Source organism: Sitophilus oryzae, unplaced genomic scaffold (assembly GCF_002938485.1).
Source record: "Sitophilus oryzae breed Bouriz unplaced genomic scaffold, Soryzae_2.0 scaffold_555_pilon_pilon, whole genome shotgun sequence".
NCBI classification, from domain to species: Eukaryota; Metazoa; Arthropoda; class Insecta; order Coleoptera; family Curculionidae; genus Sitophilus; species Sitophilus oryzae.
Window position 1 is genome coordinate 356558 of NW_022147146.1, and position 27060 is coordinate 383617.

At 33.0% G+C, this 27060-nt stretch overlaps 2 protein-coding genes across 5 annotated transcripts; one reads left to right on the forward strand and one right to left on the reverse strand.

Moving 5' to 3' along the window:
- LOC115887191 (protein artemis) lies at positions 1-1786 on the reverse strand. Its single transcript, XM_030906543.1, has one exon. It carries the CDS (start codon positions 1764-1766, stop codon positions 579-581), a length of 1188 nt encoding a protein of 395 aa, XP_030762403.1. The 5' UTR covers positions 1767-1786; the 3' UTR covers positions 1-578.
- Positions 1787-2120: 334 nt separating this feature from the next.
- LOC115887190 (zinc finger protein 184) lies at positions 2121-26718 on the forward strand. 4 transcript variants are annotated; one of them, XM_030906538.1, is made up of 18 exons: positions 2121-2444; positions 3431-3763; positions 5956-6051; positions 6101-6260; positions 7565-7722; positions 7797-7919; positions 10251-10486; positions 11856-12086; positions 15559-15771; positions 15876-15955; positions 16805-17134; positions 17932-18111; positions 19769-19951; positions 20767-21029; positions 22094-22263; positions 22385-22517; positions 24084-24245; positions 26211-26718. In XM_030906538.1, the coding sequence occupies exons 2-18, from the start codon at positions 3490-3492 to the stop codon at positions 26501-26503; spliced, it is 3285 nt and encodes a 1094-aa protein (XP_030762398.1). In that variant the 5' UTR covers positions 2121-2444; positions 3431-3489; the 3' UTR covers positions 26504-26718. The 4 variants fall into 4 exon arrangements, with proteins under 4 accessions (XP_030762398.1, XP_030762401.1, XP_030762402.1 ...); XM_030906541.1 differs by having other exon boundaries at positions 19772-19951; XM_030906542.1 differs by having other exon boundaries at positions 6110-6260; positions 26211-26717.
- Positions 26719-27060: the final 342 nt, after the last annotated feature.

Here is a 27060-nt window from a genome sequence, read left to right on the forward strand (position 1 = left end):
CCAGTGTAAAAGTAAAAGTGTTTTGGTGTATTGTGGTGATTTAGTGTTTTTATTTTGCTGTGTAACACCAAAGGTTCCAACCCTCAACTGTAATAATTCTTCTTGTCTCGATTTCCCCAATAAGTATAGTTCTTTTCGCGTAATTTTTCCCAAAATGGTAAAACACGATCGGCTATAACAATTAAAATTGATTTTTTTTAAATATTATGTGGTAGAGTAAAAACAAAGCCGGACTTATAGTTCAGATTAATTCAAAGAAAATATAATTTTATTGAAGTTTTATTTAAAACTGTATAAAATTCAAAAATTAATTTACTAAAGAGTCACGGGATAAGCCCCCAGAAGATATTTTTATATTTACTACCTAGTTATTTTTTTTTAACAAATTGGTTACCATACAAGATGTCAAAACAAAGAGCATTTACGCGAGAAAACCTATACAATTAGTTGATATGTAGGATAATATTAAAATTAAATAAGTTTAATAAAAATATTTAGCTTTTAAAAAATGTTTTTGTATCAAAAATATCACATTTTTAAGTGCATATAATATTTGATTTTTTTGGTCAACTTCTTCATCATCTAGGAGGAGAATCCAGAACACCAGAATATTTTTTCTTACAAGGCGGTTCCTCTAGAGCTTCCTTTTGCTCCAAACTCAGTTCTTTAACTTCAAAAAGTTTCACCTCTTCTTTTGCTGCTTCATGTTTATTTCTTCCATGAATTTTATTAAGAGTTTCCTCAACCAATTTATAAATTTCTACAGTCTCTGATGGATGGTCTCTTTCCACGCAAACATGAATTTCTTTAGGTTTAATGAACTCAATCAAAGCCATACTTTCCTCATACGAGGCGTGAGTGGAATAGCACACGTAAAAATTACCCAAACTGTCAAGTTCATATGAATTTTCATTGGTCGAATCAAAATTCTCCCATCTGTAAGCTGAGACTTTGATCATCCTGATATTCTCCAATTTGAACTCCTTGCAAGCGAGGGTACCCCTCAAACTGCAGCAATGTATTTGAGTTATTTCGCTATCAGTTGTAACGCATTTATCCAGTTCTGGTATCATGGAACAAAATGTATATTTATTGGAGTCTACATGAACAGGCATTTTTAAAGTATTATAGATTTCTTTAAACAAGTATTCGTATCCATAGTTAGCTACTAGAAAAATCTTAACCACGTTATCCTTATCCATGGATATCCACTTGGATATAAGGTCGCATACTTGAAATAAGCTATGCTCTCTTTTCGGAAACGATGTGTATTTTCGCATAAAAAACGTCGTGTCCAAATATACCTTATCTATACTCTTTACTTTATCGAAAATATCATAAAAACATCTGAATTTTTTAATATCAGACGGACTAATTCGAAAATCCCCTGTATAAAGAACTCGGGATGTTTTAGTCTCGAAAAGGAACATCACAGATCCTGGACAGTGTCCTGCGGGAACACACGTTACAGAAACATCCCTAAAATCGCCTATGGAAACTGTAGTGGGATGTTCCAAAACAAGTTCTTTAATAGATCCCTCCAAATCTGGATGTAGACGTGTTAAAATAACTTTTGAAATCGGACTGGTATAAATATACAACCCTTTGTCAGCAAGTCTGTCCTTAAAAACTGAGCTGGATAATCCTACCATATGATCGGTATGACAGTGTGACAAAAAGTACACCCAAGAGTTCAAATTTTCTTCATTAAATCGATCCACGCTTATTCCGGGTATTTCTTTTATTTGTCCGTGGAAAGTGCTCATTTTTAAATCTCCCGCCTTAACGGATGTACGCAAAAAGACGACAACCAATAGAAACGCTTCGCTACTTATTTTTCCTGTTCCTATTTATAAACACTAATTTAATGGTGATTTAATGCGACTTCCTAATCTCTCATAAAGTAATTACTACACCTTCTTTTTTCTTTTATAAAATATTCAGTTATTACTCAATATTACACAAAATTTCGAAGATTATTCTTAACAATACTCTTCAAAAAGTTTAATAACAACTAGTTAAACCAACCTAAATAAACCGTAATTTAAAATTCAAATTATCGCTCCCACTTTTAAACGCTGTTTTTAGATCGAATTTGAATTTGGCGCGCGACCGGAACTGGTTTCGCGTCGAACAAATGGCAGCTGTTTTGGCGGCTGTTGCTGAGCGGGTTTCTAGGTTATTTCTCCAGTTAACCTATATTTTTCGAAGTTTTCGAGCTGAAAAAAGGTTATAAATTGGAAATTTGTTCGAGGCGATTTTTGTGGTAAGGGGGCCCGCCGGGGAAACTTACCTTTTGGAAAATCGTGCCTTACGGAAGTCTCCTTCGACAAATAAAGATGTCAAGCGCGAGCAGCCATTTGCCTGTGCACAGCTAAGGTCGACGCTGGCTGGGTTTGTGGATCTTGGTTAGGTTTTCCAGTTTTTTTTCCGATTTATTTGCGGTAAGTGCATTATTTAGTGATTAGTTCTTATCTAAAACAGTCCGTGGTGCATAAAACGGATGCAACAATCACCAATAAACGTCATTATCGCAGTTATTCGCTTGTGATGTAATTAGATTTTGCCTTTCTTTTCACGAAGATCCTACGTAATGGACGATATGATACGCAGTAATAAAAAATTATTAGCTAGCGGCACACCCTATGTTTCTCCAACAATTTAACATGTTTCGACGGATTTTTCTAAAGGAAAATAGTTTTTTGTTTACGTTTTTTGAAAATCAAAACGACGGTAACCTCAAACCCCCCATAACCTCACTTGTCAAAGATTTTCGTCCCTGTAACCTTACATTTTTGTTGCCGTTTTTGCAGTAAAAATAAAGTTTTATCGGTAGTTATTATACTTATAAAATAACAAGCATAAATAAGCTTTCGTCTGGCAGTAATTTTGTTTGAATCGTTGCAAGTAGGAGCGAAAAAAATCAATACTTTTGGAAGCAGATTGCTGGAGAGGCGTTCTTTGTCTTCAAATGATCAACGAAATGGTTAATTTTTTATAATCTTTTCAGCCAAATGTCGTTGATTTTGTTGTTTTTTGCTTTATTGTTAATGTAGGATCTATTAGAGTGATGTCAAATGCACTAATTGGTTTAATTATAAATTAAAGAAGATAATTGCTAGAAAATAATGCAAGCTTGTATTTTATTGTTTGTCTTATGCAAAATACATTAATTTAAGCATTAAAAAGCATAATTACTTCTTGTTTTTCAATATATTTTAATAACTTTTAATCTGGTAGTAATATTATGCAATGGTATTAAATTTGGGTGGAATACAGTATATGCCAGAATGATTTTTGATCCTATTTGAATTTGTCTTGTTCAAAATACTTTCATTTATACATTTAAAGCACAAATACTTCTTGTTATTGAATATATATTAATAAAATCTAACATGGTAGTTATATTATGCGATGGTATTAAATTTAGGTGAAATACAGTGTTCACCAGGATGTTTTTTGGTCCCATTTGACCAATAAAAAGCTAAAATGGATGGGTCGTTTAGTATAACCTGGGAGGACGCTACCACGGTGGTCCAATCAGAGGAAGTGATCACCATGGAGAATGAAATTATACCTTCGCAGTCTCAAGAGTTTATAGGGGATGAAACTGAGGAGACCTACGTGGAAAATGTCCAAGATGATGCCGAGTTGGCGTTGAATGAAGTATCGGTTGTTGAAGAGGAGGTGGTTCAAGATGATAGTGTGGAGGAGGTGACTTTGGAGAACCAGCAAGCTGATGGGGGCCTTATGTATTTGACTGGTAAGTTGATTTCGTTTTTGAACCACTCTAACGTGTTTGGTAATGATTGTTTTGTACTTAAAATAGTGTTTTTTGGCTACTTATAGTAATAAAAACCTTTAGAGTCTCCTGTTTGGAGAAACCTGTCTAAAAAAATATCTTTTGCTGCTAATATTTCTTAGCATTAAATACCATTTATTTTCCATTTAATTATCCATTTATTGAGGTACTTATTATTGCTAATGTTAACTTACAGTTTGAAACCCCATATGCTGTTAATAAATTTACAATATCTTATGTGTGTATACAATGTGTTTCAAAACAAATGCGAAAAACTTCAGGGGGTGATTCCTTGTTCAAAATAAAGGATAGTTTGCTTCATATACGTTGGGTCAAAAGTCAACCATTAGGGAGATATCGCGGTACCAAGATGGCGGAAAAATAATGTTTTAATTTTTTATCTTGAAAACGAAAAGAGATAGACCAATGAAATTTTATGGAAGCATTACTGTTATGAAAACACACTTTCTGGTAATTTTCTCTCTTTTTTAAAATGAAATAGTTCTTTGGCAGTTCGGCAACAACGAACGTACTGTATGATAAAAATCGGTGTCATAGTAGCCTTTGAAATGACGATAATGTCTCTCAGATTTACCCCTGATGACTGATAGCTAAATCATTTATTAAAAATTGGCATAAAAATGACCTTGAAGACCATACATTGTTAATAAATTTACAATTTCTTATGTGTATATTAAAGCTGGCATCTACATTTTGCCTATATGATGCGTTTCTTTTTCTACAAAAATGACAGTGGAGTTGATAATTACAAATTCAAGAAGTATTTTGCAATGATAAACATAGAATGAATCTGAAAAATAGGAATAATATTAATACTAATAATAAAGTTAACACTTTTATAGGTCTTAGTATTAACAAAGTTTACTCATCTGTAAGCTTTGGTCTTTGCTTTGGTCGTCATTTATGATAAAAACTATTTTCAGTAAGTACAAAAACTTTTGTGGCAGTTTGGCAACACTGTATATACCATACGATAAAAAAACGGTGTCATAGTAGCCTCTCAAATTAAAATAATTTCTGTCAGTCTTACTCCTGATGACTGATAAGTCATTTATTAAAAATTAGCATCATTTTTTTTTGAAAATTAATTAAAGAAAATGAACTAAACAGCATACAGGGGAACAAAACATCAATTTCTTCAAAATATGACTAAAATTCTCATCAATATTCATCTCAATGACTACATGAAGCCTTTTTTTTCGATTTTATAATACAATACAGAATAAATAAAGTTTTTACACTGCAGAATAATTAATATTGTTTTTAAAACCATTTATACATAACCATCAATAATATTTATGTTTTTAATTCAGACATTATACTTTATAGAAAGTTTTTTTTGTCTGAAAAAATGTATAAATTTATATTTAACAAGCTCCGGTCAAATCAGTTATGTCATTGGGATATAAAATAATCAGAAATAGGCATTTTTATGGTTTTTGTGGTATTTTATTTATAAAATTAATTATTTGCCTCTTAAAATTGAATATACTTAAGATCACACATATTTTATTAAGTATATGAGAGATTTATCATAATAATACATTTTTCCAGCTTACCAAAGTGTTATAAATAAATTTCTAAGAATACAACAAGAGTTTTTATACGAGATTAAATTATAATAATTATTTAGGATAGATTATTTTAAAAATCGTTGTTTTGTTTGCTTATTTACATATTATTAGTATTAGAACTTCAAAAACAATAATAATTAATCAAATTATACGGTTTAATAGATATAGTATTATTGTTTTATTTACTATAATAAAATGGGTGCTCTAATTTAAAACTACCATACGATGGGAAAAAAACGGCGTCAAAGACGGCTGGGGAATGACAATCGATAATAATTTTGCCGAGGTCAAGCCCCAGATGCCATTTACTTGGCCCGTACGTTCTATCTTTTTTTAATCTTTCGATAATTAGTGTTAATTTTTGAAGATTTATGTCGATTTTTACTAAATGACCTCTAGAGATTGACCTCACCAAAATTATCATCGATTGTCATTTCCCAGTCGTTTTCGACGCCGTTTTTTTTTCGATCATATGTTATAATTTTTTATTAAGATCTTTAGCATCTTTGATAGATCTGGTAGTTATATTTATCTTTGTTTTTTTTTAATTATTTTTAGAAGACAATGTACTAGTTATGGATTCAAACGAGGACACTCCTTACACACAAGATCAACTCATGGAAGTTACGGAAGAAGTTATAACAGATCAGTGGGGTAGATTATTAATTAACTTCGATTATCTTTATAAAATTTAACGCTGAAGGCTTTGCAGGTGAGTGTCCAGAAGAGATGATCATTGGGTCGGAGGAAGCTGTGGGAGCTGTGGATGGTCAAGCAATTGAAGATGAAGATATACCGTTGCCTACCGACCAGGATGAGTATACGGCTGCCAGGCCATACCCTTGCGATTTTTGCAGTAGAAGGTATATATTAGACCAAATAAACTTTTAGTCACGTGATTAAGCTTGACCGGCACAACGTTGCCGGCTTTTATATATTTTCTTTTAATCAAAATTATTTTATGAAACAAAATAAATAAGTTTTAAATACATAAACAGTTATGATTTACATCAACAAAACTCACCTTCTTAATAGCACTTAAGGGACATTACTACCGCGTTCCCGTTCGTAATATTCTAATAAAGTTGCGATGAGTTTTTTGCGGCTATTAAGCTTGTTCAGGGTGGTCGAAATTGGTCGGTTTTAACAGAGAAAACCTATTTCCTGACTGGATAGAGCAAAACCGACATAGATGTCATGAGCTCGATTTCTGAGATACGTCTAATGGCGTAAACCGCCTGTTGATATTTTCACTGCTGACTGAGATACGGGGTCTTTTAATTTTTTATTATTTGGAAATTTGCCCATAACTTTTGTATTTCGCGGAATAATAAAATTCTGTAAAAACGTTCTTAAGGCACTTTTTTAAGCACATTCCAGTGGCGTAGTCAGTTTTTTTTCAATCTTTGATGATTTTTTTTAGAAAACTATATTCGCCACACAAAAAATACGTTTTTTTAGTCTTGTTCTTTGTTTATTGTATCGATTTCAATAATTGTAATTACTAATACTAATATAGAATGTTAATTTACCTTTCCAAAAGTCTTTAATAATGCACATAAATAATAATATTGAATATTAAATTGTGATAAAAACACATGGGTCAACAAAAAAATCAAGACCCGCTTCGATATAAAGATAAAAAAAAACCTAATATTTCTCTCATTCTTAGAAATAGACACCCCTAACTTTATATCGTTGAAAGGGGTTAAACGCCAGCATTTTTTAAGTTCATAGCCAACCATGATTTCCATTTAAAAATTATATTTTTCATTATTTGTGACAAAAAGAGCAAGCATAGAAAAAAACTGACTACGCCACTGGATTGTGTTTAAAAAAGTGCCTTAAGAACGTTTTTACAGAATTTTATTATTCTGCAAAATAAAAAAGTTATGAGCAATTTTCAAAATGGTAAAAAATTCAAAAAATACCCGTATCTCAGTTGGCAGTGAAAATATCAACAGGCGGTTTACCAGTGGTCCTCATTTTCAAAGTAAAAGAACAGCCCTGAAAATATTTGCATTTATTTAAGACTCACCCTGTATATTTTATTTTTTACAATAAATTAGGATTTTTTCAATTTAGTATAAATGAAATTATGAAAATAATTGTGTGATTATTAAAAATATTTCTCCTATTTTGTTTTCTTTAAATTTTTATTACTTAGGTTCCGTAAAAAGGCCAACCTTATGAACCACATGGTAGCGCATCAGACAGACAGACCCCACGGATGCAACCTATGTGGGGTGAGGTACTTGAGGAAGTCTGATTTAATGAACCACCTGAAAAGTCACGCCTATATACCAGAATCTGAACCCATTGAAGGTAAAATTTCAGTCAATTTTTGTTTTTTGAAGAAAAAAAATAGGTACATGGGTTGTTTTTTTTTAAATTTTCAGATGAGGATCTGTCACTGGGACATCAGGGTTTTGAAAGAAGAAAGAAAGTAAAAAGTTTGGTGAAGAAAAAGAAAAAGAGAATCGTGAAAGAAGAGTATGAGAATTTATTTACAACTGAGCCAGGTATTTTTTTTTAATTATTATGTTTTTATGTAATATTTAGACATTTCAAAGATATTTATTTTAAACGCTATTAAGAAGAGAAGTTTCTACAGATCTATTCTGATTTTGATCAGTATTTTTTTTTAATGTCAATTTCACATTCAACAAAATAAAATCTTACAATTTTACAAGAAAATTGACGTTTATCTGGTATGATTTCCCATCTATGGTAATCGCAAAACAATTTCCTATGCACGTGATAAACTTTGAGTGACAAGCGATGGCGACAGCGCTGCCAGATTGTAACGGATTAATTAGATTAAACTCAATTTAAAATTGACAAACAATATATTTATTATATCATTTTTTAAAGATTTTTACCTTTTATTTTTAAATTAATAACTAATGTTTTAGTAATTAATTGATTTATTTGTTTCATAGCTTATTTTACTTGTTACATAGTATTCGACAATGGGGGACGCAGTTATTGACTGGGATCGTGAAAAACATTTACAACTAATTTGTTTACACAAAGAAAAGATTTTATAATTTTAATTTTATTGTGGGTTGAGTGTGAATAGCTATGTAGCTAGACTTCGTCCATATAATTTCATTTTTGTTAATAAAGACCTTTATGATTATTTTTATTAAAAAAAGTAATTATTATGGGATTCTGAAATTAAAAACTACTTGATAGGAAGTTTGACACCGGAAATGAAATTTTACCATTACATTTTTAGAAATAAATATACCGGGTGTTTCTGAAAAGTGGTTCACTTCTATAACTTTTTTAATTTCTTAGATAAAAAACGAGATTTGGTATGTTAGTATAGGACATAAATCAGGATTGATCGACGTTTTCATTTATTTTCGGTCACTACCTATTTCACCGGAAATGACAACAACTTTTGATTTAAATGGTACCCTCGGTATTTTTTTACCGTATATGATAGAAAATGACATTCTAAATAGAATGATATATTATATGTCAACTTTTGACGTTTTCAATTTAAAAATGGCCATAAATAAACGTAACGACAATTTTACTCCAAATATTAAGTATGTGTTACTAAATTATTTGTAAAAAATGCTTTGTCCAAATATGCTGAGCCAGCCTCGTCCCATTTGAAAAATTTGAGTTATCATTAAAAATACGATTTGGGCATCTTTTAAGCGGTCATGAAAGGATACGAAAAAAAATTACACGATCAAATATATGTTTCCAAAGTTCTTTGATTACAAATTAATAGTTTTAACTCAGTCTTGGCACTCTAGACTGATATTTAAAATGCTATTTTTATTTAATTGGAATTGTCTAAAATTGACGTATGGTATGTCATTCTATTCAGAATGTCATTTTCTATCAAATAAAGTAAAAAAGTACTTAGGATACAATCTAAAAATACAAAGTTGTAGTCATTTCCGGTGAAACAGAAAGCGACCGAAGGTAATTGAATACGTCAATCAATCCCGATTTATGTCATATACTAAAAACCAAATTTCGTTGTATTATCTGAAAAAATAAAAAAGTGAGCGCCTTTTGAGAAACACCTGGTAGAATCGGCTGAAAATGAATACAGGTCTTAAAAATACACTATAACGAATAATCTACCAAAAGACCCCTGTAACCCTCCGCCTGCTAAATATTGATTCTTCAACGACAAAAGTTCTTAAACTGTTTACCGGTTAATTTATTTATTAAAATGCTTGCACTCGAAATCCGGGCACTCGAAAAAACAGCGACTACCTAAACGCATCCTAGATGCAAAGTGGTTGTCGCATTCTTCCCCGCACCTCAGTCCTCGGCACCGATGTGATGGGCTGTGCCGTCGTTTACGACCTGCTGCTACGAGTATATAGTGTGAATTATATATGTTCGCGAACGTTTTGTTCGAGTAGCTTGGACGCGGCTTTTAAAAGTACAATTTTTTAAAAAGGATTATGAAAATATGCAAAAAACGAGAATTACTCATAAAGATTCAACAACAACATGATATTATACAAAATAATGACTGATATTAGGATAATTGTCAAATAATAAACGACAACGTTGCTGAACACGACGCAATGTGACCAACATAGCGATAATAATATTCGGTTTAAACTAATTTTTAGATCTTTAATCTAAAGAAAATATCTGTTACAATCATTTTCTCTGTAAAGTAAAATGAAGAGCTGCTCGGTATCTTAAATTATACATCAAATTTAAACACTTTTACCAAAATTTTATTTAGTCAGGTTTGTAGACTCTAGTGTCAATGTCGATATTACGATTACGATTACCGTAGATTGTTGTACCTTACATAAGGAATATTCTCTATAACCACAGATTTTCAAGCTTTAAATTCTTAGTTTCAGCTGACGAAAAATATATAGGCGACATGGACGCCACCTACCTCACTACTTCCAGTCAAGAAGAGATCAGGTACCCGGTCATCGATCCAAAGAAACCTTTCGTCTGTCAGCACTGTGGCGTAGCGTTCGCCAGGGAGAAGGCATTGGCGTCCCATGCGAGGGTACATGGTGGTGACAGTCCTTTTGAATGTCAGAAATGCGGTGAGATGTTTTGGGATATCTCCCTTATGCAGGTTAGTTCAAATATTATCAGGAAATGGGATGGTTTTATAAGTTTTTTTTGTTGAATTTGTGAAATATAATATGTTTTAAGCACAAGAAAACAAAAATATTTAATATTTATTTAACATGGCTAAGAAATTTTGGCTACAAAGATCGCGAAACTTCAAAATGTATAGCCTGTACAACGATCGTTGAACGTTACTTCATCGCTATTAATCTAATGTCTCTTTGGGAGTGTGTTTTTGCCATTTAGTTCATATTTTTAGAAGTTTTTAAGTACGTTCCGAAATTTCTGAATGAGTGCGTTCCAATTTTATGTATTTCAGTATACGTAGCTATACAGAAGCGATAGTAAGTCTCCTTCTAAATTTTTTGACTTAAAGTAACATATTTTGACAATTAAACTCACTTGTACACTGAATTTTTTTTTCTTTATACGGGGTCCGGCAAAAGTGCGCCGGGCATTTGTAGCTCCTAGAATAAAAAACTTGGGAATTTTGTTTAAGTGCACTCCTAAAGTATGTATGAGGATGTATTTCAGGAAAATATTTTAACTTCTACAGGGTGACTCAAAAAAGTGTAAGTGGATTGGGATAATTTTTTTTTAAATGGAGCACCCTGTATATTATTGCTTTTTAGCTTCCTTTCAGATTACCTTACATAATCCTAAGATATGAGTAAATATTTTTCGATAATTTCAGAGATATTAATAAATAAATAAAAAATATTAAAAATACAAGAACTGTCCTGAAACCAAAACTATATTAGTTATTTACTTTAGATGGTCTGTACATACTTTTCTATAAAACAATTGTAAATCATACAGGGTGTTTAAAATTCTATGCCAAACTTTCTAAAATATTAAATAATTTTTCTTAGTTTTTTTTTAATGGAACGCCCTGTATATTATTTTTTCAATAGATGTAGAATTAAAAAACGAACATTTTTTGTATTTAGAGTATTTCAAAATTTTTAACGGTTTTGCAGATATTCGCGGTTTTATATTTCATATGGCATTTTCCACAGTAAATTTTTTTTTACCAAGCCCCCAAAATTATTTTTCTCTCGTATTTTACTGTTGAAAGAGCCATATGAAATAATAACGCATACAAAAAATGTTCATTTTTTAATTCTTCATCTAATAAAAAAATAATATACGGGGTTATATTGGAAAATTTATTTTATATTTTAGAAAGTTTAGCGTAGAATTAGGTAGTATAATCTGAAAAAAATCTTAATATAACTGAAAAAATCGAGTTGATTACATTTAATTTGTTTAAAAAAAATATTCATTTTAACGTTAAACACCACTTTGAACTTTTTGAAAAATAATATTTTTGGTATTTTCAATTTTTGAAATGCGGAACATATTTGTTTTAGGAACACTCTAGAACCAAACACGGTGAAATCGAGGACATCGACGACGACGAGGATGAAGACTATTCCGACTCCGAGGAGGCCAAATACGGGACGTTTTACTGTCCCACGTGCGGCCTGTCCTTCCATCGGCAGGACAACCTCAAGCGCCACCAAAGAATCCACGTCAAAGAGGAGTTCGTGCACGACGAAAGTTTCGGTCACATCTGTAACGTGTGTGGCGAATGCTTCCAGGTATTCTATTGTTGTGATTCTAATGTTATTCTATTTTTTTTGATAGTTTGTTATATATTTTTTTGTGTGAAACTTCTTTACGCACGATGGGAGTAAATATTCAAGGCCGTGACACGCGAGCTAGCGTCAGGCAAAGTGGTAACTAAGTTGCTACAGGGGTAATTCTACTTTGTAAAACAATTCAATTCGCTCTGGTTATAGTCTGTCCAACGACAAAATCCTTGACAGTGATAGATATGTCTGTCATTCTAATTTCAAAGTAGTTAATTTTATTTTTAAAAAAAATAAGTTGGTACAATTGGAACGCATAGCAGGAAATTAATATATTTAAAATTTGAGTGACAAGTGATTACTTCAAAATATTGTGAAAAAAAAACTGTATAAAACTGAAAAAATCTAATATTTTATTTAAAAAAAAATTACGGTATGTGTTAATACAAAACAAATAAGAACAAAACACCACATACCAAAAAAATATCAAAAAGAACTATTTCTTACTTTCTAGCTTCAAGAAACTTCCTGCATTTATTATTATATTTATCAATATAACATATAACTTATGTATAAATAAAAATTTGTAATATTCCACAGAAATAAATAGAACAACATAAATAAAACAAAATATTTTATTAATAATAACACTTGCCAAATTTTATACCTTAAAAGTTGATCAATTAACTTTAATCTTAATTTTTTTAAGGCTGTACTTAAACTGCCGTTAAACGGTAGCTTACTAAAATGCCGTTAATAGGTATGACGTCGTTGATGAGACGCACTTGACGGTTTTATGAAATATAGGAATTTTATAAGGACTAACCAACGCTATCCACCCCACCAAATAACCAACTTAACCAACGCAACTAACCTTGACACTTGTAAAAAATATAAAAAACAAATATAAATTAGTAAAAACCAACCAACCCCACCAAATAAATATTTTAGTTGCTATGCAAATTTGTTGTACCAAATTTTGATATTTTAAAGCGTGTGTACCCAAGTAGCATTTGGACGTTATCTAACGTCAGGTATACGTCGCGTTCAATAAACCCGACGTCGGGTACCAACGTCGGTTCGACCGCCTGACGACCCTTATTTGCACCTAAATGGGGAATACAGATTCGGGTCGCCTCGACGTCGGTATCTGACCTAATAGGGAATGTAATTCTACCAATTACCAACGTCATATTACGTTGGATTTTAGTTACCTAAAATTCGTAGCTAAGCACTTACGTTACGTTTGGTTTCATATTCGCTACCTAGAATACATAAAAACATAACCAAACTACCTAATTACAAATGGATTCATAATCACTCCTCGAATATAACTATAAGTGCCTACCTAATTTCATATTATAATAATTCTGAATCATTAATCCAGACATTTTTGATATATTTGATTAAAATACTCCGGAAAACAACGAGCGCCTTCAAAATTAGGTAGATTTATGAAATAAAAATATTTATAAAAAAGTAACTCGCAAAATATATTTTTTTATTTTCTAGCTGGTTTAATCATAAAACTATACTGTGGTTCCCCCCAAACTCAACCTTATCAATATTATTCTATTAGATATCGGAATGTGAATATAAATTTTAAAAACAAAAAACGATTTTAAAATGGCTGAAAATCGGATACTTGTTAAGAATGGCGGATTATTATGTCCGACTTAATATGAACTACCAATACCAACTAACTATACCAATTCCGACCGGGTCTCCAACATTAGTCGTCTCACACAACCGAAGTCATCAAACCGGACGACCGGCAATCGTATTATGACGTATATAATTCCAACGTACGCCACGTAACCTCACTTTGCGTATCAGTGATTTGTTGATTTGTGCAACTATATTTTAGTTTTTGTTTTCTCCTTTAAAAAAATGGACAGCTACTTTTTTAAGATAGTATATATACAAAATTTAAAAGAATTGGAACCAGTACCTCACATGTGGGAGGAGGATGGGGTCTGCTGATTTCCTAAGCTAAAAAATCAACTTAAGATGCACCAGTGTAATGCAGCATCTCTTCTGGATAAAAAGCATTCGTGGGTGAAGGCAAGACATCACTACTACTATTATTATTTTGCAAAAGCCTCGACCTCTTTCTGTAAAATGTAGATGAATGTCTAAATCCCTTTTTAGTGTTTTTTTAGGCATAATAAAAAAAATTAACTTTGTTTACAAAAACTGTTTATTAGGTTATGTTCATGATGTTCATTAGGCCGCAAATGCTACTTAATGGGTTGTATTTACGGACGTAAATATAGATACGTAAATTAGGTTATAAATATGAACATAAAATACAACAAAATATAATTGGACGTTACTTTAGGGATTATCAGTGAGACGTATCCTATTCGGACAACGGGTAGACGTCGGGCTAGTTCAGGTATATGTACGTCGTGCAAGCCAACGTGGGAACGATGTTGGGAAATTAATAAAAATGGTACGTTGTTATTTTGTACGTCGACAGATCGTTGGATTTACCGACTCGGATTCAACGACGTCGCTTTTAATAGGAAAGCGACGTCACCGGTCGTATCACCAGCACCCGACCTAAATTTGCACAAAGTCTGACGTTGCTTCAGGTCAGATTTAGTTTGAAGTCAAATAGATGCTACTTGGGTAGTTTTGAACATGGAGAATATTGTAAATTTATTATTGTTACAAGAAGAGGAGAATGAAGAAATACAGGAAAAAAGAAACCCCGAAAAAAAGGGAAACTGGGGGTTATGCAAATTTGCTAATAAGAGGTCATTTTCGATACGACGTTTTTATTATAAATTTGCGATTGCCGGGCACTGAAGCGTCAGACGCTCACATAGGAAATCAGTTGTACATAATTGCACCGAACCAGTACCTCGCGTTTATCGCATGCGTCGAACGCATACGTTTCGACGCAGTTAGGAAATCCTACCATAACTTTATTGGTGTATAAAACTCTCTGCCTGGGCACTGAATATTTACTATAAACTCTGCTCTGGGTCTACAGTTAATTTTCCCGTAATTTTTCTTTCACTTAACTTCAAAAGACACAAAACACACGTAATAACACGAATCAAAATACATCATCTTCCAAAACGCAGTGTATTTGACATAATTTGACAAAAAATGATAACCTCTCATTTGACAAAACTTTGACAAGCCTCAAAAATCTAAAGGCGAGTTCATACGCATCTGCGTCCGAGATTCGTTCATCGTTCCGTCACTCCAATAATATTCAAAATATGATCTGTCATTTTTAAAATAAACCAATAAAACTGGTTAAAAACAACAAGAGACTACGTATGACGGATTTATATTTAAACCCATCCATAGTTAACTTAAAAAATATTAGAAATTTTTTTAGTAAAATAAATAGATTGGTATGGACGTTATCTGCTTTTCTTCTGTCATCGTCTGTCGAAATCTTACATGAGAAAAAAAAACCAGAGCATAACAACTTAATAGATTCTACTACTATCATTTCTAGGAAGCTCTGGATCTACTTGCCCATGCGGAAATCCACGCTAGAGGCTCGGAATACCGGTGTATGGTGTGTGGAGAGATTTGTATGGACGAGACTACTTTAGCGGGTCATGTACAGAGTACTCACAAGAATCTACCACCGCACACGTGTATCCTGTGCGGCAGAACGTGTAAAGATAACAGAACGTTGATGAAACATTCCTGGGAACATTCTAAGGTGAAATAATAATATATTCTGGGATATTTCACATATATAGTGTAGTTTTTAACTCACTCAGTATATTTTGAATAAAAATTTTTCTATTTGTTGTTGTTTTTCAGGAAAAATGTTTTGCTTGTACAAAATGTTCGAAAACTTTCCACAATAAAGCCAGATTGAAACGACATATGATTTCTCACAGGTAAATAACTTAATTATTATTTTTTCATTCAACATAATTTACAAATTATATTTTATATTTGGTTTTTATTTCATATGCGTGATAACAAAAATCACTTTCAAAACACCGTGTATAATTCGGTTGCAAAAGTATGACGTCATAAAATTTCTAAATTGAAAAAACAATTAGACATTTCCGATTTTAAATTTAACCCTGTCATCAATCAATGTCATTTATAAAACTTTCGAATTTTTATAAATTCGGAATTATATAAGTTTATTTTAATAAAATAGTGTCTATATTACAAAAGAATATCGAGGAAACAAGGTATATCGTTCAAATACATTTGTTATATTGATATTTTCAAAAATTGCATTATATGCGACTAAAAAAATAATAGTCTAAGAGCTAGAAAGGTTTTCGAGAAAGCTGGCTCTAATATATCTTTTTCTATGCTCTCTGGAACAGCGTGCGAGTCCTCTGGCTGTCGATAGACGTTGCATTCACTACTGCGCATTGAAAGAAGATCCTATATATTTTTTATTTAGTCCGTTAAATTCTAGTATCCCAGTAGTTTACCCCAATCTGGTATTGAACTCTGGACTTCTCGCCTTATAGGCTGAACGTTTTCGCGCTGCGCTATGGAGACTTGTTCAATATATATTGAATACTAGAATTTAACGGACTAAATAAAAAAATATAGGATCTCCTTTCAATGCGCAGTAGTGAACGCATCGTCTATCGGCAGACAGACGACTCGCACGGTGTTCGAGAGAGCATAGTAAAAGATATATCAAAGAGCCAGCTTTCTGAAAATACTGGTTTTCCAGACGTTGCTAGCTCTGGTACTATAACAATCCCCTTTTCCAGGAACAAAGTGGTATCGTGCGACGTGTGCGGCGAGGACTTCCCCGACGGCCGCAGCCTGATGAACCACCGGCACAGCCACAGCAGCGTCTCGGGACGGCAGTTCCCGTGCCGGGAATGCGGCAAGACGTTCGGTTCCAGGAGTTCGCAGCAGATCCACATTCGCATCCACACGGGCGAGAGACCCTACGGGTGCCGGTTCTGTTGGAAGGCCTTTGCCGACGGTGGGACTTTGAGGAAGCACGAGAGGATCCATACTGGGGAGAAGCCGTACGCGTGCGCGGTGTGTCCAAGGGCGTTCAATCAGAGGGTGGTGCTCAGGGAACATATAAGGTAAGAGAATGAAGGGTCTTGTTAATATTATAATTATTTCATTGTTTTAAGAGTATTACGCTGTACTTTTGGGCCGCTTTCAGGCGTCGGGTAAAGCGGGTGTGTGGCCGAAGGAAATATATATTATATTTCAGAAATCTGCCTAAGGCTTAGCCCGATCCTGTCGTGTTAAGCCACACCCAAAATTCCAAACACACGTGCTTTGATTAAGACTTGATTAAGGTGTGCAGAGCTTCAGCATTTGCAATAAAATAGCGAACAATTTGTTACAAAATCATATAAATTATATATCACTGTAATCACAAAACTTCAATCTATTTTCTAATTGTAACGGAATTTTAAATTATGTCTTTATTTTTGAGAAAATTTAGTCCAAACATATTAAGGAATATTTGGAAAGTTTGACCATCAAAATCTTAAAAATAGAGAAGTTGTCTAAAAATGTGCTATAATATTGATATAGTATAATTCTTTATCTTTTATTTCCTTCTTCATTTATGTAAAAATACCTAGCCAGTTTTACATAAAACGTTAAATGCCGAACGCTAATTTTGCTACTTTTCCATAAGGCTAATGTTCTACTTGTGTGAGTTTTTTTCAGCAAATATTTGTTGGTGTGTTTTCACTGTATTGTGAATATTCCTAAATTTATTCTAGCAACTTCGCGGAATCCAGTTGCGGTAGTTTGTTTTTTAATATCCTTTTTAATTAACTTTATTATTTAGTTTTTAACTTTTATATTATTATTTTTGTATTTAAATTTATAACTTTTATAAGTAACATACTTCTTTTATTAGGTCACATCACTCGGGCCCAGATCCGAAATATTCACACAGTATGACGCCGTACTGCTGCGCCGTGTGTTCGGACATGTTCGCCGCATCTCAGGATCTGATCCTCCATCTGATCCACCATTGCGACATGAACACGGCGATGAAGCGCCAGCCTCAGATCGGGCCCAGAAAATACAAACGAAGGTAAAGTATTGTAGTAAAAATTTTAAGGCTTCATTTCTCCAAGGGTATGAAAGTTTATTTACCGAAGGTTATTTATTGATCAGATATTGTGTTGCAATAATAAAAATAATACTACCTTATACAGAGTGTCTAAAAATTTATATTAAATAATTACTAGCTTTAAACGGCGATAACTGGTTTAATTTAAATGGAACACCCTATATATTTTACGAGAATCAGATGCACAATTTAATTTTGTATCAAATTATATCATACCATTTTTTACCTATCTCGTCAAGTTTTCGTAGATTATGCATATTATTTCGTATATTTTTCATTTTATTGATTTTATGGAAAGCACTGTTCATTAAAATGTTCTATTCTATGTTATAGGGCTTGTTTCTCTCTACAATTTTCTGTCTCACAATGTACCGTTTGTGTCCAGGAAGAGTTCATAGTTTCATAGTTGTCGATTTTCGAAAGAAATCAGTACATGCATATTATTTCGTATATTTTTAATTTTATTGATTTTATGAAAAGCACTGTTCATTAAAATGTTGTATCCTACATTATAGGGCTTGTTTCTCTCTACAATTTTCTGTCTCACAATGTACCGTTTGTGTCCAGAAAGAGTTCATAGTTTCATAGTTGTCGGTTTTCGAAAGAAATCAGTACATGCATATTATTTCGTATATTTTTAATTTTATTGATTTTATGAAAAGCACTGTTCATTAAAATGTTGTATCCTACATTATAGGGCTTGTTTCTCTCTACAATTTTCTGTCTCACAATGTACCGTTTGTGTCCAGGAAGAGTTCATACATAGTTTCATAGTTGTCGATTTTCGAAAGAAATCAGTACATGCATATTATTTCGTATATAAAATATTATTTCGTAAACAAATATTTAAGCAGTTTTTTTTATTTTTTAATGAAATAAGCTAATTATATCGATAATATTAGTATCTGTACTCTTCGAAAATTTTTAAAAATAATCTAAAATGTCAATATTCCATGAGTATATTGATAAATGAGGTCTAAATAATAAGAAAATGTATTTTCTATGAAAACTTGAAGAGATAGGTAACAAATGTTATAATACAATTTGATAGGCAATTAAATTGTGCATCTGATTCTCGTAAAATATACCGGGTGTTCCATTTAAATTAACGAAGTTATTGGCGTTTAAAGCTAGTAATTATTAAAAATAAATTTTTAGACACTCTGTATAAGGTAGTATAATTTTTATTATTGCAACACAAAATTTAGTAAATAGAAAAATTTCAGTAGAATATTTGGTTTTAAAAACTTAAATACGCCTAGAGAAATAAAGCATTAAAATTGTTACTCTATTTTGACAAAAACGTAAATATTTCAAAAACGGTAAGATTAAAATGGGGTAACCGTTAATCAAATTTACCTTTATTTTAATCGTAGAAACTAAAAATGTAATATACAGGGTGCTCCATTAAAAAAAAACAACTTTGATTTTTTTAGTTCTTTGGGACACGCTGTATCTTGTAAAAATACTTTTAATTTGTAGCTTTAATAGTCCTTCAACGAACCCAAAACTTACAATTTGTAGAAATCTAATCGTTTAGCTACAAACTATATTGAATATGGACGATTTTGATGAATTCAAGACGTCTGACTTAAATTGACAAAGTTTTGTATTTAAGAAGAAAACTGAAACCCCATGAGTTGGAAATGATGACAGCTCAGAACGAGGAGTCCTACAACAGCGACCAGGCCCTTTTGCAGAACGCCAATAACACTACCGACTCTGAGGAAGAGAGGGAGCGACGAAGAACTCGACCGAAACGCTCGTACACCAGGAAGCCTTCCAGTTCGCCAAAAACAAGGTAATGATGAAAAATCACACGATTTTTATTATAGCAGATCCGAAATAAATATCTGATAATAGTCCATCTTTTTCTTTTAATTCTCGCTTTCCCTTGTATGTTCCTTGAATATTTGGTTGTTAAAATTGTTTTTAATAATATTTTTTTAGTAATAACATTTTAGTAATAATTTTATTACTAAAAATTTAGTGATAAAAATTTTAGTAATAATTTTTTTAGTAATACAAATTTTAGTAATACAGTTTTAACATTTTTTATTACTAAAAATTTTAGTAATAAAAATGTAAAAATCGTTTTTAGTAACAAAAATGTTTCTGGTAGGCAAAAAACTCACTAAAATTAAGTGTGGGTCTCTTGCCCAGAACCAGAGATATAATACATCAAAATTAATAAATAATCCATCATTCAGTCTCAGGTTCTATCCCTTGGTGTGGCACCCAGAGTAGGAAGGCTTTATTTGCTTTGCTTAATTTATTCGACTTCTTTAGGCATTCTGTGACTAATTTCCCGCAAATTTTAAAATTGTTTTTAATAATAAAAATTTTTAGTAATAAACTTTTTAGTAATAATTTTTATTACTAAAATTTTAGTAATAAAAATTTTAGTAATACAATTTTGGCTTTTTTATTACTAAAAATTTTAGTAATAAAAATGTAAAAATTGTTTTTAGTAACAAAAACGTTTCTGGTAGGCTCTAAGTTAACTCACTAAAGTTAGGTGTGGGAGAGATATAGTGCATCAAAATTCGCCTCTATATAGAGGCAAATAAATTCTCTATATATACAAGGTGTTTCAAAACGAACATTTTTTACCAGCGTTAGCGAATCGATGTCGGACATCTACAACGCGGCCAGTACCATCGAAGCCGTGGAGAGCATCACCCTTCCCAAGTCTCCCACGTCCAAAACGAAACCCAAAAAGGGCAAGAACGACGCATCTGCGGTTCCTTCGCGTCCTAAAATGATCCACACACAGAAAACTAGGGTCCCTGTGGAGACTGGCGAGGACGGGAGGGTCAGACATAGGACAAGGACTTTGGTGACTAGGACACAACCGGCGGAAATCAAGTCAGTCACCGGTAAGTCTCGGTATTTTCTTGAAACAGTATTTGAAAGAATTTACGCAATATACCGGGTGATTTTCAAAAATGGCCAACCCCTATAACTTTTTTATTTTTTCACAGAGAAAACGGGATTTGGTATGTTAGTATTTGACATAAATTAGGATTGATTGATGTATTCAATTTTTTTCGGCCACTTCCTGTTCCACCGGAAACGACTACGACTTTTCATTTTTGAAACGACACACTTACGACGGTATTTTTTTACTTTATTCGGTAGAAAAGGACACTCTGAATAGAACGACGGATCATATGTCAACTTTGACTTTTTTGGTTAAAAAATAGTATTTTAAATTTCAATCCCGAGTGCAATGGCTGTGTTAAAAACCACTAATTTTTAGTCAAGGAGCCTTGGAAAAATACATTTGATAGTCTAATGTTTTTTTGTGAGGTGTCCTGGGTAATTTAAAGATGAATCCAATCGTATTTTTAATCATAACTCAGTTTTTTTCAAATGGAACGAGGATGGCTCATTAGTATATTTGGAAAAAGCATATTTTAAAAAATGCACCCTGGATTGATATTTTTTAATATACCTACTATTTTTTTTTAAACGTCAATGTCTAACGTAGTATTTGTCTAATGTGCATCAAATAAAATAAAAAAATACCGAGGGTACCATTTAAAAATCAGAACTTGTAGTCATTTCCGGGGTGAAACAGGAAGTGACCGAAAAAATATATATAGATATATAGAAAACGCCAATCAATCCTAATTTATGTCATATACTAACATACCAAATCTTGTTTTTTGTGTGAAAATATAAAAGAGCCATTTCTGAAAAACACTCCGTACGCGTTAATAATACGTTCTAAAATTAGTAGTAGTAGTAAAGTAAAACTGGTAGTAGAGTAGATATGTTGGGCTTTAAATTCATTTATGTTGTGATTCAATTTATAATTTAGACGCACATACTAAATTTAATTTTATGAATACCAATAGAGACGTGAAATTTTACTTGTATTTTCTTTGTCATGGAGGAACATTGCACAGTATTAAATACCTTTATTTTATTTATTAAGGTGAAAGAATAAGACCCAGAACCAAAAACGTCAGTTACCACGTGTTAAACCCGGAAAAATTCCCAATCGCCACTTTTCCATCAGCTGAACAGACCAACGAAGCAGTAGAGAGTCTTTTGAAAGAAGCAAGTGAGGAAATACCTACCAATGGTAATATCGTCACAGAAGAAGTAAGTAAAGTTATTTTTTATCGTCTTATTCTGAAAAAAATCACTTTTCTCTTTTTTCGAGGAGAAATTGTTCAGAAATAGGTGCTTAATATTGATTTTTGCGCGAAAATCTTTGTTTCAGATCGTGGAAGAAACTCCTGAAGTCGCGGGGGAACAGATTGTGGAAAGCGAACAAGTTCCGATACCTGTCGGCTTGGTGGAGGTCAGAACTAGGCGTAACAGCGCGAGAAGTACCAGAAATGTCATAGGTCCAGGTATGTGAATATTTCTCATCATTTTTTTTTCACAATTGGTTATTATTTTTTATTTCGTTGGCAATAAATTTAAGAAATTCCAATATTTATCAGCTGTTATAAGCGTAAAAAAACAGCAAAAATATTTTTTTCACGATATTTAAATTCGTTTTTCATAATAATGTGATACTAATCAAAACAAAATGGAAAGTAAATGGACTTAATCTCAAAGTTTTCTAATTCAGTTATTGAATAAATGTGTTAAAAATATAAGTTATGTGGTCATAATAAGTTTTGCTGACAAAACGCATATTAAGCTGTCATAAACTGATTTTATTCCAAAAACTGTTTGCTAGAGGGTGTCCAATATACAGGGTGGTCCGAACTGTATTCCGGAATCTTCGGCCGCATATTCTATTGATAAAAATAAGTAAAAAAGTTTGTATAAATGCATGTCCTAAGGTGCTTCGTTTCGGAGATACAGGGCTTAGAAGTTTCATTTTTATTTCAATTTTTTCGAAATAATTTCTGAAGTAACGTCAATATTTAGATGAAAATTGGTGACTGGGAGTTTTTTGACATGAGAAATTTGATTTTGATGTTAATATGACTCCTATTTGTAGGGGGCATCACCCAAGAACTGTAAACTAATAGGATTGCTCATCCTCATAAGACGTACGTTCGCCTCTTCCCGCGCTTCAGCTGACAGTTGTGACGTCATTGTAGTCCTTGTGAAAGCCTTGTCATGGTAGTGTGTATTATTAGTTGCCTATGGCAAAGTTATAAAAATAACAGCTGAGAAATTTTGAGTTAATTATTTTGTCAATTTTAAATGTGAAAAAGGTGTCTTTAAAGTTTTTAGAGCTATAGAGTGTATAAATACGTTCATTTTGTGTTGTGGATTGTGACAAAGTGCTTACTAAGTGCCCACGATTTTGTTTATTAATTATTTTAAAGCAAAACATGGAAGTACTCTAAAAAGAATGCTTGCAAAAGGTGATGCTGGGAACTGCTGTTCTTAAAAATGCATTATCCGAGTATTTAATACGATTTATACAGTTAATTTTCTATAGTGCATACATATAAGGTGTAGGGGGCATCATGTTATTTTTTTTTATAAATAAACTAAATAATGAACGTTTTGCATTCGGCAACCAATAATGCACATGTGTGTATTATTGGTTGCCGGATAAGGACTAATAACCATGACAAGGACTACAATGACGTCACAAAGCGAGTAGTTTTCGCATGCACCTGGCGGACACTTTTGACTGAATGAGCAGTCCTATTAGGTTAACTGTTCTTAGGCATCACCTACATATTTTTTAATTTGTAGAGTAATAACTTTTTGTCTGTATCTGTAGTCTGTAGAAAACTACTGAACAAAAAATGCAACAACGACCAGCAAAACCGCCTTTTGCAACTTATTTTTATCATTTCAGAAAAGACACAAATGGACTAGGAAAAATATTTTTTGCTTGCTATCCGATATAACAAAAACGTTACTTTTTGATGGAAAGAATGTTTTTTTCTGATTCAGTTGCAAATAAATTCTTGTTTTGATTTTTTTGGGGGATTGTAATTTAGGAAGCAAAGTCAGGTTGGTGAAGGAAGGCATGATCATATCGAAAATGAAGAGATCCAGCGAGAGCCAGCTGGAACCGGAAACTATAGTACCGGAAACTATAGTACCGGATATGAATCCCACCGCTGCTGTGTATATTAAGGAGGAACATTTTAATACTTCAAGTAAGTTTTATTTATTTTTCCATAGCAACTGTTAACATTCCCTTATATCTATCAAAAATAGTAGATAAAATAGTGCTTTAACCGCAAGGGTAGATTAAATTATACTTTAACAGCGAGGATAGGTTAAAAACTTTATTTCTTCTCGCACGTTTTTTAGTTGCTTCAATTTTTGAAAATTTTTGTATTCATAGTAGTTCCTTTTCATAAGTTATTTGGGATTTAAATGGAAGTAGTTTAGATATGGCGTTTGTCGCCTCAGCCTGAATATCTGTTGGTTATTTACTTATATCGTTTTGAGCCATTTGAATAGTTTTTTGCATATAACAAATACACACACCGGAAAAATCTAGGGATATCATTTTATTAAAGTTAAAAATAAATGTTTGGATCAACAACCACATATTTGTAGGCCGATTCTTTCTACTTTGATTAAAACGAAGTAGTCACACTAGTTATTTCTAAATTTGGGATATTTGCAGAAGTGTTTGTGCATTTTTTGTCAAATGTATAAAAAGCACCTAGCATCAATTGTTCGAATTTAACCTGTACTGGCTATGTTTTTATGATAACTGGCCAGAATTCATTCAAATAACTCTGTTTAGTATTAAACGACATTATGGAGCGTAGACATCTTAACAGAGACGAAATGCTAAGGGCCATGGGTATGCTTGAAGCTGGAATGCGCCAAATCGACGTAGCTAGAGCATTAAATACAATGCAAAGTGTAATATCGCGATTAAGTGCACGCTACCGTGAAAGTGGTGATGTTGCTGAAAGGCACATAAGGCGACATCGCATTACTACCCCTCAGCAAGATCATTTTTTACAATTAAATGCTCGACGCCGACCGACTCTTACAGCACCAGAGCTTAGTTAAATTCTCCAGGAAACACATAATGTAACCGTTAGTCCTGACACTGTTCGCAATAGATTAAGAGAGGTCAACTTAAGAAGCAGACGCCCCTGGGTAACTCAACCCTTAACGAGAGGAAATTGAGAGGTACGATATTTGTGGGCTCAAGATCATGTTCAGTGGTCGAATGAACAATGGGCCAATGTTCTCTTCACGGATGAGTCACGCTTTGGAATTCATCCGGATTCGATAAGGCTTAGGGTAAGGAGAGAACCGGGAAATCTTATTCGGTTGGATCATGTTCAGGAAGTGCACCCTTATCAAGGTGGAACAGTTATGGTCTGGGGAGGAGTCCAGTTAGGCCGAAAAACCGATCTCGTTTTTCTTGAAAGGTTTCTAACAGGAATCACATATCGTGATTTAATTCTGGAGCCTGTCGTGTGAAACTTCATTCTCATGCATGACAATGCATGGCCTCATACAGCCAGAGTGGTAAGTGAGTTTATCAATGCTCATCAATTAAACATCTTACCCTGGCCGCCACAATCTCATGACCTCAACCCCATCGAGCACGTATGGGACGCGGTCCAAAGAAGAATTTTGAGAATGGGTAGGCCTCGTGAAACTCGTAGGGATCTGGTTCGGGCCGTGAATGCAGCGTGGCAGGCTGTACCTCAGGAAGAGATCGACAACCTGATCTGGAGCATGGAGACACGATGTAGGGCTGTAATGAACCGTAGAGGAGGCCATACCCTTTATTAAGTAAAAATGGTTTTATCTTTTTTTTTAATTCGCAGTTTAGAATAAAAAAAAATGTGTGTATTTTTTTGAGTTCAATAAAAATCAAGGTAAATTTGAAAAATTCGGTAAATTTCGCATTTTTATTTCCAATACGTCCTGTAAACTATTTGTTTATTTTAATTTTATTATATCAGAAATGCAAATAATCAAATTACTGACGATGGCTGGATAAAATTGTAATATCCCTAGACTTTTCCGGTGTGTGTAGTTTTTTATGTGTAAGAAATGTTTTATACTCGTAAAATAAAAAATTAATAAATATTTTTTAAAATTACGGTATCGCTCATCCCTATCAATGCATATTTTTACAGATGATGATACATTAGAAACCAATGTAACCGAGGAAGAACAGCCCCAAGAAGAGCCTCAACCGACCAACGACCAATTTCAAACCGAAGAGACGGTCGACCAAAGGACACCCAACGGCAACCCGAACGTCATCAACGTCAAACAGGAAATGATGGACCCCAGCGCCCTTCACGAACTGGCCGAGCTCTCCATGCGTCACGCCAATCACATCACCGACCTGTTCAAGTGCGAGATGTGCGACGAGGTGTTCACGGATCGCGCGCAGCTGCTGTTGCACGTGCCCATTCATATTTGATGTGGTACAGAAATTAAGGTGGAATAGTGAAATAGTTTGGATGTTTTTGGGTACCGGCATGGAGCAAGGTCAAAATTGCTGTAAAATTCGAGTAGGGAGTATTTTTTGTAAAATATTTTTAAACACTGTCTCTGATTGGTTATAGTCTAAGAGCTAGCAACGTTTTCGAGAAAGTATTTTAAGAAAGTTGGCTCTTTAATATGTCTTTTGCTATGCTCTCTGGAACAGCGTGCGGGTCGTCTGGCTGCCGATAGACGTTGCGTTCACTACTGCGCATTGAAAGAAGATCCTATATTTGTTTTTATTTAGTCCGTTAAATTCTAGTATTGAATATAAATCGAACAAGTCTGTAAAGCGAGAAGTCCAAGGTTCAATACCGGCTCGGGGTAAACTTTTTTTTATTTTATTTTCGTTTATATTCTGTTAGTAAATTATTAAATAATTGTTTTTTTAAACACCAAAATTATTTAATACTTTACTATTAGAATATAAACGAAAATAAAATAAAAAAAGTTTACCCCGAGCCGGTATTGAACTCTGGACTTCTCGCTTTATAT